The sequence below is a fragment of the Chiloscyllium plagiosum genome, unplaced genomic scaffold (assembly GCF_037043375.1).
Source record: "Chiloscyllium plagiosum isolate Xiang-an unplaced genomic scaffold, Cpla_swu_hap1 HiC_scaffold_44, whole genome shotgun sequence".
Lineage (NCBI taxonomy): Eukaryota > Metazoa > Chordata > Chondrichthyes > Orectolobiformes > Hemiscylliidae > Chiloscyllium > Chiloscyllium plagiosum.
This window is the reverse complement of record NW_028270182.1, coordinates 1,716,448-1,731,311: the sequence shown is the minus strand read 5'-3', so window position 1 is coordinate 1,731,311 and position 14,864 is coordinate 1,716,448. Positions and strand designations below refer to the sequence as shown.

General features: G+C 58.0%; 1 protein-coding gene across 1 annotated transcript in view; it reads right to left on the bottom strand.

Annotated features, from left to right (window-relative positions):
* Positions 1 to 13,660, bottom strand: part of LOC122545729 (calmodulin-binding transcription activator 1-like) — a 248,825-nt gene extending 235,165 nt beyond the window's left edge. The window contains exon 1 of the mRNA XM_087983029.1: positions 13,616 to 13,660. Coding sequence (XP_087839155.1) covers positions 13,616 to 13,658 — 43 coding nt within the window. The 5' untranslated portion in view covers positions 13,659 to 13,660. The remainder of the gene's footprint in view (positions 1 to 13,615) is intronic.
* Between the last annotated feature and the right edge of the window lie 1,204 nt (positions 13,661 to 14,864).

The window sequence follows — 14,864 nt, the reverse complement described above, 5'->3', positions numbered from 1 at the left end:
GTTATACAGTGACAGACCTGTCCCCACCAGTACAGTACCCCAGTGTTATACAGTGACAGACCTGTCCCCACCAGTACTGTACTCCAGTGTTATACACTGACAGACCTGTCCCCACCAGTACTGTACCGCAGTGTTATACACTGACAGACCTGTCCCCACCAGTACTGTACCCCAGTGTTATACACTGACAGACCTGTCCCCACCACTACTGCACCCCAGTATTATACAGTGACAGACCGGTCCCCACCTGTACTGTACCCCAGTGTTAAACACTGACAGACCTGTCCCCACCACTACTGTACCCCAGTGTTATACACTGACAGACCTGTCCCCACCACTACTGTACCCCAGTGTTATACAGTGACAGACCTGTCCCCACCAGTACTGTACCCCAGTGTTATACACTGACAGACCTGTCCCCACTACTGTTCCCAGTGTTATACAGTGACAGACCAGTCCCCACCAGTACTGTACCCCAGTGTTATACAGTGACAGACCTGTCCCCACCAGTACTGTACCCCATTGTTATACATTGACAGACCTGTCCCCACCAGTACTGTACCCCAGTGTTATACAGTGACAGACCTGTCCCCACCAGTACTGTACCCCATTGTTATACATTGACAGACCTGTCCCCACCAGTACTGTACCCCAGTGTTATACACTGACAGGCCTGTCCCCACCAGTACTGTACTCCAGTGTTATACAGTGACAGACCTGTCCCCACCAGTACAGTACCCCAGTGTTATACAGTGACAGACCTGTCCCCACCAGTACTGCACCCCAGTATTATACAGTGACAGACCGGTCCCCACCTGTACTGTACCCCAGTGTTAAACACTGACAGACCTGTCCCCACCACTACTGTACCCCAGTGTTATACACTGACAGACTTGTCCCCACCAGTACTGTACCCCAGTGTTATACAGTGACAGACCTGTCCCCACCAGTACTGTACCCCAGTGTTATACACTGACAGACCTGTCCCCACTACTGTTCCCAGTGTTATACAGTGACAGACCAGTCCCCACCAGTACTGTACCCCAGTGTTATACAGTGACAGACCTGTCCCCACCAGTACTGTACCCCATTGTTATACATTGACAGACCTGTCCCCACCAGTACTGTACCCCAGTGTTATACAGTGACAGACCTGTCCCCACCAGTACTGCACCCCAGTGTTATACAGTGACAGACCTGTCCCCACCAGTACTGTACCCCAGTGTTATACACTGACAGACCAGTCACCACCAGTACTGTACCCCAGTGTTATACAGTGACAGACCTGTCCCCACCAGTACTGTACCCCAGTGTTATACACTGACAGACCAGTCACCACCAGTACTGTACCCCAGTGTTATACACTGACAGACCTGTCCCCACCAGTACTGTACCCCAGTGTTATACACTGACAGACCTGTCCCCACCAGTACTGTACCCCAGTGTTATACACTGACAGACCTGTCCCCACCACTACTGTACCCCAGTGTTATACACTGACAGACCTGTCCCCACCAGTACTGTACCCCAGTGTTATACAGTGACAGACCTGTCCCCACCAGTACTGCACCCCAGTGTTATACACTGACAGACCTGTCCCCACCAGTACTGTACCCCAGTGTTATACAGTGACAGACCTGTCCCCACCACTACTGTACCCCAGTGTTATACACTGACAGACCTGTCCCCACCAGTACTGTACCCAATTCCTTGCATATTCATGTGCTTATGTAGAGCCTCTTAAACGTCACGATTGTATCTGCCTCTACCACCCCAAGCAGCACAATCCAGACTCCTACCACTCTCTGAGTAAAAAAAAGTCCCCCTCAAATCTTTTTCTGAATTTACCCCCTCTCACTTTAAATGCATGTTCCTGACTTTTCGACATACCAACTCTGGGAAAACGATTCTTACCATCAACCCTGTCAGTGCATCTCATAATTTTAGAGACTTTTATCAAGTCTCCCCTCAGCCTCCACCGCTCCAGTGAAAACAGCCTGAGTTTTTCCAGCCTCTCCTTGTAGCTCATCTCCTCTAATCCAGGAAACCTCTTCTGCCCCTCCCCAAAGGCTCCACACATCTTTCCTGTAATGTGGCAACCAGAACTGAACACACGTGCAGCCTCACCAAAGTTTTATAAAGCTGCAACACGACACCCTGACTCTTGTACTCAATTCCCCGACCATTAAAGGTGAGCATGCCCTCTGCCTTCGTCCCCACCCTATCTACTCACATGGCCACTTTCAGGGAGCGATGGACTTGAACCTCAAGATCCCTCAGATGAGCAACTCAGAACTGTCGGGCAAATCCAAGCAGCTCCCAATCAGCTCGAACCCACAAGTGGATTGATGTGTGCTCACTAACAGAGCTTGGTCAGGCTGAACCCAGACTGTAAGGTTACTCTGTTGGTGTATCAATGCGTTGCCTACTCTGTACTACATCAGATACTGTAACTCACAGGCTCTCCATTCTCCCAAAGGTGACATCAGTCGCTGCCACTTTATACAGTAATTTATTAAACGCTTTTGATCTCTGCAAATTAGTAATAGCCTTTGTATCTGAGTATGCACTCGCCTCACTGACCCTCCACACAGCTGAAGTTAGCACCTTGTCATTGGCAGGTTAGCCTACCCACTGAGGGGAGTCACAGGGCCCTGTCCCAGACACTGTGGGGAGTCACAGGGTCCTGTCCCAGACACTGAGGGGAGTCACAGGGTCCTGTCCCACCCACTGAGGGGAGTCACAGGGTCCTGTCCCAGACACTGTGGGGAGTCACAGGGTCCTGTCCCACCCACTGAGGGGAGTCACAGGGCCCTGTCCCACCCACTGAGGGGAGTCACAGGGCCCTGTCCCAGACACTGAGGGGAGTCACAGGGCCCTGTCCCAGACACTGAGGGGAGTCACAGGGCCCTGTCCCACCCACTGAGGGGAGTCACAGGGCCCTGTCCCACCCACTGAGGGGAGTCACAGGGCCCTGTCCCATCCACTGAGGGGAGTCACAGGGTCCTGTCCCAGACACTGTGGGGAGTCACAGGGTCCTGTCCCACCCACTGAGGGGAGTCACAGGGCCCTGTCCCACCCACTGAGGGGAGTCACAGGGCCCTGTCCCAGACACTGTGGGGAGTCACAGGGTCCTATCCCAGACACTGAGAGGAGTCACAGGACCCTGTCCCAGACACTGAGGGGAGTCACAGGGCCCTGTCCCAGACACTGAGGGGAGTCACAGGGCCCTGTCCCAGACACTGAGGGGAGTCACAGGGCCCTGTCCCAGACACTGAGGGGAGTCACAGGGCCCTGTCCCAGACACTGAGGGGAGTCACAGGGCCCTGTCCCAGACACTGAGGGGAGTCACAGGGTCCTATCCCAGACACTGAGAGGAGTCACAGGGCCCTGTCCCAGACACTGAGGGGAGTCACAGGGCCCTGTCCCAGACACTGAGGGGAGTCACAGGGCCCTGTCCCAGACACTGAGGGGAGTCACAGGGTCCTATCCCAGACACTGAGGGGAGTCACAGGGCCCTGTCCCAGACACTGAGGGGAGTCACAGGGCCCTGTCCCACCCACTGAGGGGAGTCACAGGGCCCTGTCCCAGACACTGAGGGGAGTCACAGGGCCCTGTCCCACCCACTGAGGGGAGTCACAGGGCCCTGTCCCAGACACTGAGGGGAGTCACAGGGCCCTGTCCCAGACACTGAGGGGAGTCACAGGGCCCTGTCCCAGACACTGAGGGGAGTCACAGGGCCCTGTCCCACCCACTGAGGGGAGTCACAGGGCCCTGTCACAGACACTGAGGGGAGTCACAGGGCCCTGTCCCAGACACTGAGGGGAGTCACAGGGCCCTGTCCCACCCACTGAGGGGAGTCACAGGGCCCTGTCCCAGACACTGAGGGGAGTCACAGGGTCCTGTCCCAGACACTGAGAGGAGTCACAGGGCCCTGTCCCAGACACTGAGGGGAGTCACAGGGCCCTGTCCCACCCACTGAGGGGAGTCACAGGGCCCTGTCCCAGACACTGAGGGGAGTCACAGGGCCCTGTCCCACCCACTGAGGGGAGTCACAGGGCCCTGTCCCAGACACTGAGGGGAGTCACAGGGCCCTGTCCCAGACACTGAGGGGAGTCACAGGGCCCTGTCCCACCCACTGAGGGGAGTCACAGGGCCCTGTCCCAGACACTGAGGGGAGTCACAGGGCCCTGTCCCAGACACTGAGGGGAGTCACAGGGTCCTGTCCCAGACACTGAGGGGAGTCACAGGGCCCTGTCCCAGACACTGAGGGGAGTCACAGGGCCCTGTCCCAGACACTGAGGGGAGTCACAGGGCCCTGTCCCAGACACTGAGAGGAGTCACAGGGTCCTGTCCCAGACACTGAGGGGAGTCACAGGGCCCTGTCCCACCCACTGAGGGGAGTCACAGGGTCCTGTCCCAGACACTGAGGGGAGTCACAGGGTCCTGTCCCAGACACTGAGGGGAGTCACAGGGCCCCGTCCCAGACACTGAGGGGAGTCACAGGGCCCCGTCCCAGACACTGAGGGGAGTCACAGGGCCCCGTCCCAGACACTGAGGGGAGTCACAGGGCCCCGTCCCAGACACTGAGGGGAGTCACAGGGCCCCGTCCCAGACACTGAGGGGAGTCACAGGGCCCCGTCCCAGACACTGAGGGGAGTCACAGGGCCCCGTCCCAGACACTGAGGGGAGTCACAGGGCCCCGTCCCAGACACTGAGGGGAGTCACAGGGCCCCGTCCCAGACACTGAGGGGAGTCACAGGGCCCCGTCCCAGACACTGAGGGGAGTCACAGGGCCCCGTCCCAGACACTGAGGGGAGTCACAGGGCCCCGTCCCAGACACTGAGGGGAGTCACAGGGCCCCGTCCCAGACACTGAGGGGAGTCACAGGGCCCCGTCCCAGACACTGAGGGGAGTCACAGGGCCCCGTCCCAGACACTGAGGGGAGTCACAGGGCCCCGTCCCAGACACTGAGGGGAGTCACAGGGCCCCGTCCCAGACACTGAGGGGAGTCACAGGGCCCCGTCCCAGACACTGAGGGGAGTCACAGGGCCCTGTCCCAGACACTGAGAGGAGTCACAGGGCCCCGTCCCAGACACTGAGGGGAGTCACAGGGCCCTGTCCCAGACACTGAGGGGAGTCACAGGGCCCTGTCCCAGACACTGAGGGGAGTCACAGGGCCCCGTCCCAGACACTGAGAGGAGTCACAGGGCCCTGTCCCAGACACTGAGAGGAGTCACAGGGTCCTGTCCCAGACACTGAGGGGAGTCACAGGGCCCTGTCCCAGACACTGAGGGGAGTCACAGGGCCCTGTCCCAGACACTGAGGGGAGTCACAGGGCCCTGTCCCACCCACTGAGCGGAGTCACAGGGCCCTGTCCCAGACACTGAGGGGAGTCACAGGGCCCCGTCCCAGACACTGAGGGGAGTCACAGGGCCCTGTCCCAGACACTGAGAGGAGTCACAGGGCCCTGTCCCACCCACTGAGGGGAGTCACAGGGCCCTGTCCCAGACACTGAGAGGAGTCACAGGGCCCTGTCCCAGACACTGAGAGGAGTCACAGGGCCCTGTCCCACCCACTGAGGGGAGTCACAGGGTCCTGTCCCAGACACTGAGGGGAGTCACAGGGCCCCGTCCCAGACACTGAGGGGAGTCACAGGGCCCTGTCCCATCCACTGAGGGGAGTCACAGGGCCCTGTCCCACCCACTGAGGGGAGTCACAGGGCCCTGTCCCAGACACTGAGGGGAGTCACAGGGCCCTGTCCCAGACACTGAGGGGAGTCACAGGGCCCTGTCCCACCCACTGAGGGGAGTCACAGGGTCCTGTCCCAGACACTGAGAGGAGTCACAGGGCCCTGTCCCACCCACTGAGGGGAGTCACAGGGTCCTGTCCCAGACACTGAGAGGAGTCACAGGGCCCTGTCCCACCCACTGAGGGGAGTCACAGGGCCCTGTCCCACCCACTGAGGGGAGTCACAGGGTCCTGTCCCAGACACTGAGGGGAGTCACAGGGCCCTGTCCCACCCACTGAGCGGAGTCACAGGGCCCTGTCCCAGACACTGAGGGGAGTCACAGGGCCCCGTCCCAGACACTGAGGGGAGTCACAGGGCCCTGTCCCAGACACTGAGAGGAGTCACAGGGCCCTGTCCCACCCACTGAGGGGAGTCACAGGGCCCTGTCCCAGACACTGAGAGGAGTCACAGGGCCCTGTCCCAGACACTGAGGGGAGTCACAGGGCCCTGTCCCACCCACTGAGCGGAGTCACAGGGCCCTGTCCCAGACACTGAGGGGAGTCACAGGGCCCTGTCCCAGACACTGAGAGGTGTCACAGGGCCCTGTCCCACCCACTGAGGGGAGTCACAGGGTCCTGTCCCAGACACTGAGGGGAGTCACAGGGCCCTGTCCCACCCACTGAGGGGAGTCACAGGGCCCTGTCCCAGACACTGAGGGGAGTCACAGGGCCCTGTCCCACCCACTGAGGGGAATCACAGGGCCCTGTCCCAGACACTGAGGGGAGTCACAGGGCCCTGTCCCACCCACTGAGGGGAGTCACAGGGCCCTGTCCCACCCACTGAGGGGAGTCACAGGGCCCTGTCCCAGACACTGAGGGGAGTCACAGGGCCCTGTCCCACCCACTGAGGGGAATCACAGGGCCCTGTCCCAGACACTGAGGGGAGTCACAGGGCCCTGTCCCACCCACTGAGGGGAGTCACAGGGCCCTGTCCCACCCACTGAGGGGAGTCACAGGGCCCTGTCCCACCCACTGAGGGGAGTCACAGGGCCCTGTCCCAGACACTGAGGGGAGTCACAGGGCCCTGTCCCACCCACTGAGGGGAGTCACAGGGCCCTGTCCCACCCACTGAGGGGAGTCACAGGGCCCTGTCCCACCCACTGAGGGGAGTCACAGGGCCCTGTCCCAGACACTGAGGGGAGTCACAGGGCCCTGTCCCACCCACTGAGAGGTGTCACAGGGCCCTGTCCCACCCACTGAGGGGAGTCACAGGGCCCTGTCCCACCCACTGAGGGGAGTCACAGGGCCCTGTCCCACCCACTGAGGGGAGTCACAGGGCCCTGTCCCAGACACTGAGAGGAGTCACAGGGTCCTGTCCCAGACACTGAGGGGAGTCACAGGGCCCTGTCCCAGACACTGAGGGGAGTCACAGGGCCCTGTCCCACCCACTGAGGGGAGTCACAGGGCCCTGTCCCACCCACTGAGGGGAGTCACAGGGCCCTGTCCCACCCACTGAGGGGAGTCACAGGGCCCTGTCCCACCCACTGAGGGGAGTCACAGGGCCCTGTCCCACCCACTGAGGGGAGTCACAGGGCCCTGTCCCAGACACTGAGAGGTGTCACAGGGCCCTGTCCCACCCACTGAGGGGAGTCACAGGGCCCTGTCCCACCCACTGAGGGGAGTCACAGGGCCCTGTCCCACCCACTGAGGGGAGTCACAGGGCCCTGTCCCACCCACTGAGGGGAGTCACAGGGCCCTGTCCCACCCACTGAGGGGAGTCACAGGGCCCTGTCCCAGACACTGAGAGGTGTCACAGGGCCCTGTCCCACCCACTGAGGGGAGTCACAGGGCCCTGTCCCACCCACTGAGGGGAGTCACAGGGCCCTGTCCCACCCACTGAGGGGAGTCACAGGGCCCTGTCCCACCCACTGAGGGGAGTCACAGGGCCCTGTCCCAGACACTGAGAGGTGTCACAGGGCCCTGTCCCACCCACTGAGGGGAGTCACAGGGCCCTGTCCCACCCACTGAGGGGAGTCACAGGGCCCTGTCCCACCCACTGAGGGGAGTCACAGGGCCCTGTCCCACCCACTGAGGGGAGTCACAGGGCCCTGTCCCACCCACAGATGTGTCATTGCTCCCAGGAGAAGGTGGGGCCATAGAGCCTGCTCTGCTGTTTCCACAACTTCCAGGACTGTCAAAATGACAAAGGCTCACTCATCTCTGTTTGACATTGACACCCTGGTCCTTTCATCGTTCTAGATTCTAGTTTCCCCGACAAATGGAAACATCCTCCCCATACCCCGTCAGGATCAAAACCCAGAACAGAAATGGCTGTGGAAGCTCAGCAGCTCCGACAGCGTCTGTGCAGAGGTATCCGAGTTAAGGTTTCACATCGAGTGACCCTTCCTCAGAATCTTACACACTTCTGTCAAAATGCCTCTGACTCTTCTAACCTGCAGAGAGTACGAGCCTCACCTTCTCTGATGAGACAAATGTGTCGATTCTAAAGAATTAGTCTGGCAGTTCCCTGCACTGCTTCCCAGGTGCTTCCTTAACCCAGGAGACCAACACTGCTCACAGTACTGCATTCGTGGTCAAACTGAAGGCCACCTTCCCCTCCTGATGTAACTAACAACTGGAGCGTCGGAGGCTGAGGGGTGACCTTATAGAGGTTTATAAAATCATCAGGGACATGGATAGGGTAAATAGACAAAGTCTTTTCCCTGGGGTCGGGGAGTCCAGAACTAGAGGGCATAGGTTTAGGGTGAGAGGGGAAAGATATAAAAGAGACCTAAGGGGCAACCTTTTCACACAGAGGGTGGTGTGTGTATGGAATGAGCTGCCAGAGGAAGTGGTGGAGGCTGGTACAATTACAGCATTTAAGAGGCATTAGGATGGGTATATGAATAGAAAGGGTTTGGAGGGATATGGGCCGGGTGCTGGCAGGTGGGACTAGATTGGGTTGGGATATCTGGTTGGCATGGACGGGTTGGGCCGAAGGGTCTGTTTCTGTGCTGTACATCTCGATGACTCTGCCGATTATGTTTTGCCTCTGTGAACCATGCTCAAGGATGCACAGATCCCTCTGCTCCTCAAAGATATAGCCACTCACTGTCCCCTTATTATTCCTGCCAAGATGGGTTATTTTACACCCACCCAGACCTTTACCCACTCACCACCAATCTAAATCTGCTGGTCACTTCTTGCTCACTTACCTTCCTCCCTACATTTGTCATCAGCAGGTTTAGCAATTTTAGCTTCTGTCCCTTCACCTAAGCCTTTGATATAAATTGGAATGGTGTTGGACTGGGGTGGACAAGGTCAGAAATCCCACAGGTTTATTTGAAATCCCAAGCTTTTGGAGTGCTGCTCTTTTGTTGGATGAAGGGGAGGGAAGCACACAGATACAAATTTAAAGGTGGAGAGATAACGGGCAGAGAGATCAAAAGATCATACAAATGGTGAGAGTGGGATGTCGATCGGTTGAACAATAAGTCTCTGCAGGTGACCAAAGCTTTTCACCCGACAAAGGGGCAGTGCTGTAAAAGCTAGTGCTTCCAAATAAACCTGTTGGACTGTCAGCTGGTGTTATGTGACCTCTGACCATCTCAAGTTAAAGGGCTGACACCTGTCACCCACAATTTGGCATTCCTGTAAGCTACTCAGCTTCAATCCAGGCCAACATTCCTGAGGAAGGGCTTATGCTCGAAACGTCGATTCTCCTGCCCCTCGGATGCTGCCTGACCTGCTGCGCTTTTCCAGCACCATCCACACTCTCCACTCTGATCTCCAGCAGCTGCAGCCCTCACTTCCTCCCGATATGTTACCCCATCCACTAGGAGCCTTTCCTCTCTGCAAGAACCTCTGATCTAATCCCTTCAGGATCGACAAACAATGTTCCTCTGAGTTAAAGAAGCAATGTTTCTTGCTTCTGGGATCTATGCCACTTGACCCAGACATTAGCAACATCACTTAAACCCCAGAAAGGAACAGGAATTAGGGGAAGGAGGAGGTCACTCAGCATTTCAGGAGAGAAAATGGAGAGATTGTGGCTGATGTATTTCAACACTCCCTCACTCTCCGCCGATCCCTTTATGTCTTGAACATTGGTAAATCTATTGACCCCGTACCTTGAATATTTGCAAAGATTTCCACAGCCCTGGGGAAGAGGGGTTCATCACTGCCTGAATGAAGAAATCTCTTCCCAGCTCAGTCGGAAACAGGGAGTCTCTTATTCCAAGTTTGTGTTCAACTCTCTTCAAAGGTCAGTCCCACCACACCGGGAATTAGTTTAATGGAATCTCTCTCGATGGCAAAGACAGCTTTCTATTGGTTAGGAGACCAGAGTGACACACCATACTGCAGCTGCAATCTCCCCAAAATTGCAGTCAGACACCTGTACTCCTATATCTAAGTAGTGGTGGAATAAATACCAATTCCCATCTGCCTTTCCCCAGTGCAGATGCACCAGCGTGTCAGAGGGAACAGCAGGGTACAATTCATAACCTTATTGTAAACCTTCGGTGGCCAGGCTGAGGGCTGGCCTGCGGTGGTATTTCACAAAACAGAAACCTAACCCAGACATGTAACCCCCATAACTCCTGCATACTGAATTACGGCACTAAACCCCACATCCCCAGGCCTACCAGCACAACAGACTGAAAGCAGATTCCATTTTAAATGCTGATGAAAACAAAACAACATGACAGTGCTGCCTGACATGGGTCAAACAACAATAGTGCCTGCTCACAGCAGCAGGGATGCAGTCTGATACAAGGCATCATCTTCACAGACACTCATTAAACACAGCTTTACATTCCACAGCTACAGCTACAACACATGCACTGACGGACTGACTGCCGAGCTCACCAAATGGCTCAATACAGCGTGCAGAATGACAGCTGAACTGTATGGAGCAGGGTGGTGTGGAACAGGGGAGGTCAGGGACACCCACCTTGGTCCATATGGTACACTCAGACAGAGAAATGTGAACAGGGTGAGTTATGATACGGGTTGCCCCTGGCCATAGGGAGCAGCAGCTCCCTGCCAAATCTGGCTAACAGCGGTGTATGGAACAAGAAAATCAATTTCGCACGGAAAAGGGTCATCAATGGGGAGCACCATGCACCGAGAGCTTGAGCTAGATGCCAGGCAGCTTGACAGGAGAGCCATTATGGCTGGGGTGTTCTCACTGTTGTCATATATGCAAACACGGAAGGCAAACCTGGCAGACAACACCGAGAGAAACAAACAACAACTCAGTTTATCCAGTTCCTTTCACAGGCCACCAAACCACAAGGTGTTTCACAGGAGCACATTCCAAGGAGAAATAAATGACAACAGATCACCTCAGGTGATGATGACAGCTAACAAAAGCCTTGGGATGAAGGGACAGTTTCATGAAGCATTATATATGTATATATAGAGAGAGGGAGATAGAGAGACAGGGTGTGCGTGTTGGGGGAGTGTTCGGGCAAGATTTCCAGGCCTTAGGGATCAGTCGTGTGAGGGCACAGTCCCCAGGGGTGGAGCAATGGGAATCGGGTGAGCAAGACATACCAGTCAGAAACATTCACGTTCATAATTGCTGAACACAAATCAGTTTCGGAAACATCTGCAATAGTTTTGTCCAGGATATCAAGAACAATTTCGCAGCACTGACCCTCCGACAGTGCGGCGCTCCCTCAGCACTGACCCTCCGACAGTGCGGCGCTCCCTCAGCACTGACCCTCCGACAGTGCGGCGCTCCCTCAGCACTGACCCTCCGACAGTGCGGCGCTCCCTCAGCACTGACCCTCCGACAGTGCGGCGCTCCCTCAGCACTGACCCTCCGACAGTGCGGCGCTCCCTCAGCACTGACCCTCCGACAGTGCGGCGCTCCCTCAGCACTGACCCTCCGACAGTGCGGCGCTCCCTCAGCACTGACCCTCCGACAGTGCGGCGCTCCCTCAGCACTGACCCTCCGACAGTGCGGCGCTCCCTCAGCACTGACCCTCCGACAGTGCGGCGCTCCCTCAGCACTGACCCTCCGACAGTGCGGCGCTCCCTCAGCACTGACCCTCCGACAGTGCGGCGCTCCCTCAGCACTGACCCTCCGACAGTGCGGCGCTCCCTCAGCACTGACCCTCCGACAGTGCGGCGCTCCCTCAGCACTGACCCTCCGACAGTGCGGCGCTCCCTCAGCACTGACCCTCCGACAGTGCGGCGCTCCCTCAGCACTGACCCTCCGACAGTGCGGCGCTCCCTCAGCACTGACCCTCCGACAGTGCGGCGCTCCCTCAGCACTGACCCTCCGACAGTGCGGCGCTCCCTCAGCACTGACCCTCCGACAGTGCGGCGCTCCCTCAGCACTGACCCTCCGACAGTGCGGCGCTCCCTCAGCACTGACCCTCCGACAGTGCCCGCTCCCTCAGCACTGACCCTCCGACAGTGCGGTACTCCCTCAGCACTGACCCTCCGACAGTGCGGCGCTCCCTCAGCACTGACCCTCCGACAGTGCCCGCTCCCTCAGCACTGACCCTCCGACAGTGCCCACTCCTTCAGCACTGACCCTCCGACAGTGCCCGCTCCCTCAGCACTAACCCTCTGACAGTGCCCGCTCCCTCAGCACTGACCCTCCAACAGTGTCCACTCCCTCAGCACTGACCCTCCGACAGTGCCCGCTCCCTCAGCACTGACCCTCCGACAGTGCGGTACTCCCTCAGCACTGACCCTCCGACAGTGCGGCGCTCCCTCAGCACTGACCCTCCGACAGTGCCCGCTCCCTCAGCACTGACCCTCCGACAGTGCCCACTCCTTCAGCACTGACCCTCCGACAGTGCCCGCTCCCTCAGCACTAACCCTCTGACAGTGCCCGCTCCCTCAGCACTGACCCTCCAACAGTGTCCACTCCCTCAGCACTGACCCTCCGACAGTGCCCACTCCCTCAGCACTGACCCTCCGACAGTGCCCACTCCCTCAGCACTGACCCTCCGACAGTACCAGCTGGTTGTGCAGTAGACTCTATGGTCATTGATTGGTTCCCGCTCCAATGGTGAGGGTGCATTTTGGGCAGGCTGGTGATGTTAGTCATCCTGCAGAATGTTTGGGGGTGGGGGGGGGAGTGAGGCTTTGAATGGAGGAAACATGGGAGATGGGAACATTTGGGGGTTGGTTGGGGAGGGGGAATGGCAGGGAAACGGTGAATGGAGGGGGGAGGGGGGTAAGAGAGATGCACAGTGGGTGGGGTGGGGGTGGAAGGGGAGTCGGAACTGAGGGGGTGTTCGGGATGGGGGGGGACATTGTCTTTCACCATGGACAGGGCTTTGTGTCCCTCTCCCCCCACCCACAGGGACCCTCTGTGTCCCTCTCCCCTCACCCACAGGGACCCTCTGTGTCCCTCTCCCCCCACCCACAGGGACCCTCTGTCACCATCTGTGTCCCTCTCCCCTCACCCACAGGGACCCTCTGTATCCCTCTCCCCCCACCCACAGGGACCCTCTGTCACCATCTGTGTCCCTCTCCCCTCACCCACAGGGTCCCTCTGTGTCCCTCTCCCCCCACCCACAGGGTCCCTCTGTGTCCCTCTCCCCTCACCCACAGGGACCCTCTGTGTCCCTCTCCCCTCACCCACAGGGTCCCTCTGTGTCCCTCTCCCCCCACCCACAGGGACCCTCTGTCACCCTCTGTGTCCCTCTCCCCCACCCACAGGGTCCCTCTGTGTCCCTCTCCCCCCACCCACAGGGACCCTCTGTCACCATCTGTGTCCCTCTCCCCCCACCCTCGGGCTCTCTCTGTCACCCTCTGTATCCCCACCCTCGGGCTCGGGCTCTCTCTGTCACCCTCTGTGTCCCCACCCTCGGGCTCTCTCTGTCACCCTCTGTGTCCCCCACCCCCAGGTTCCTACCTTCCGCCTTCATGACGGCCGCCATTTTGCTTCCGATTCCCATTGGCCCTCGGCCCCGCCTCTGCCCCGCGCCCATTGGCTGCTCCCGCTCGGTGCCCGCCCTCGACTGGCGGCCGCTCCGCCACTCACCGCGCGGCCCGCCGCTGGTTGGCTGGAGCCATGGCCAATGAGAACGGCGCTTGGCACAGCATCCCCATCTCTGATTGGACAGTTTCGTCGCCAATTACCGGGTGAGCTGCGTTCGCCCAATCAGGGTGCGCGCAGCGACACCGAGTGGGGTGGAGTGGAGGCCATTCAGCCCATCGGGTTGCGCCTAGCCCATTACTTTGGTGCCAAGCTCATGCTTTCGCGCTATATGCCAGAGTTCATGTAATAGGTCAGTAGTGTCCCTCCCTCTGAGGCAGAGGTCTACGATCACACCCTCATCCAGAGGGAAAGCTGGGTTAGCCGTGGGAGATGCAAGGTCACAGGGACAAGGTGGGATATGCCCTTTAGAGGGGTTGGTGTGGATCCGATGGGCCAAATGGCCTCGTCACACACTGTATGGATCCTATGAAAAGGCAGTGACGGTGTCATTCCACAAGCCTTGCACACTGACCCTTTTTTCCAAACAATCATCCAGTGCTCTCTCTCCAATCTTCAGCTTTGACAAAGGCTCAGTTAGACTCGAAACGTCGGCTCTTCTCTCTCCTCACAGACGCTGCCAGACCTGCTGAGATTTTCCAGCATTTTCTCTTTTGGTTTCAGATCCCAGAATCAGCAGTGATTTGCTTTTATCCAGTGGTTAACCCACTGCCCCCTCTCTCCCAGGAATGCCGACCCTGAAGAAGGACTGCTCTTCTCTCCGACAGGATTTTCATTTGTCTCTCTCTCCCTGTGTCCACCTTCACTGCTTTCCTTTTCTCTCTGTGTTCGACAAGGTATTTACTAAGACTCGCTTCCACAGCCAGATTTCCTTCCTCAGTGACTGTCTTCGCCTCCGACTTACTCCACGTGGATTCCAACTCAAATCCCACCCTGCATGCAGCCTCCAGGATTACAGGTACTTGCACGATATACAACACTTTTCCAACTGCTGTTCTCGCCACATCCTAAAAGCCACACTCAGGGCCATGAGCCGCCACATGACAGCACTCGACACCTCTCTCCAGCCGCACCGACTTACTCTCTCCCTCAAAGCTGTCCGGGTCCACAGTTTCATTTCATCCTTCATATTATTCGATGCCTTAACTCCAACTTTTCCTGTTTC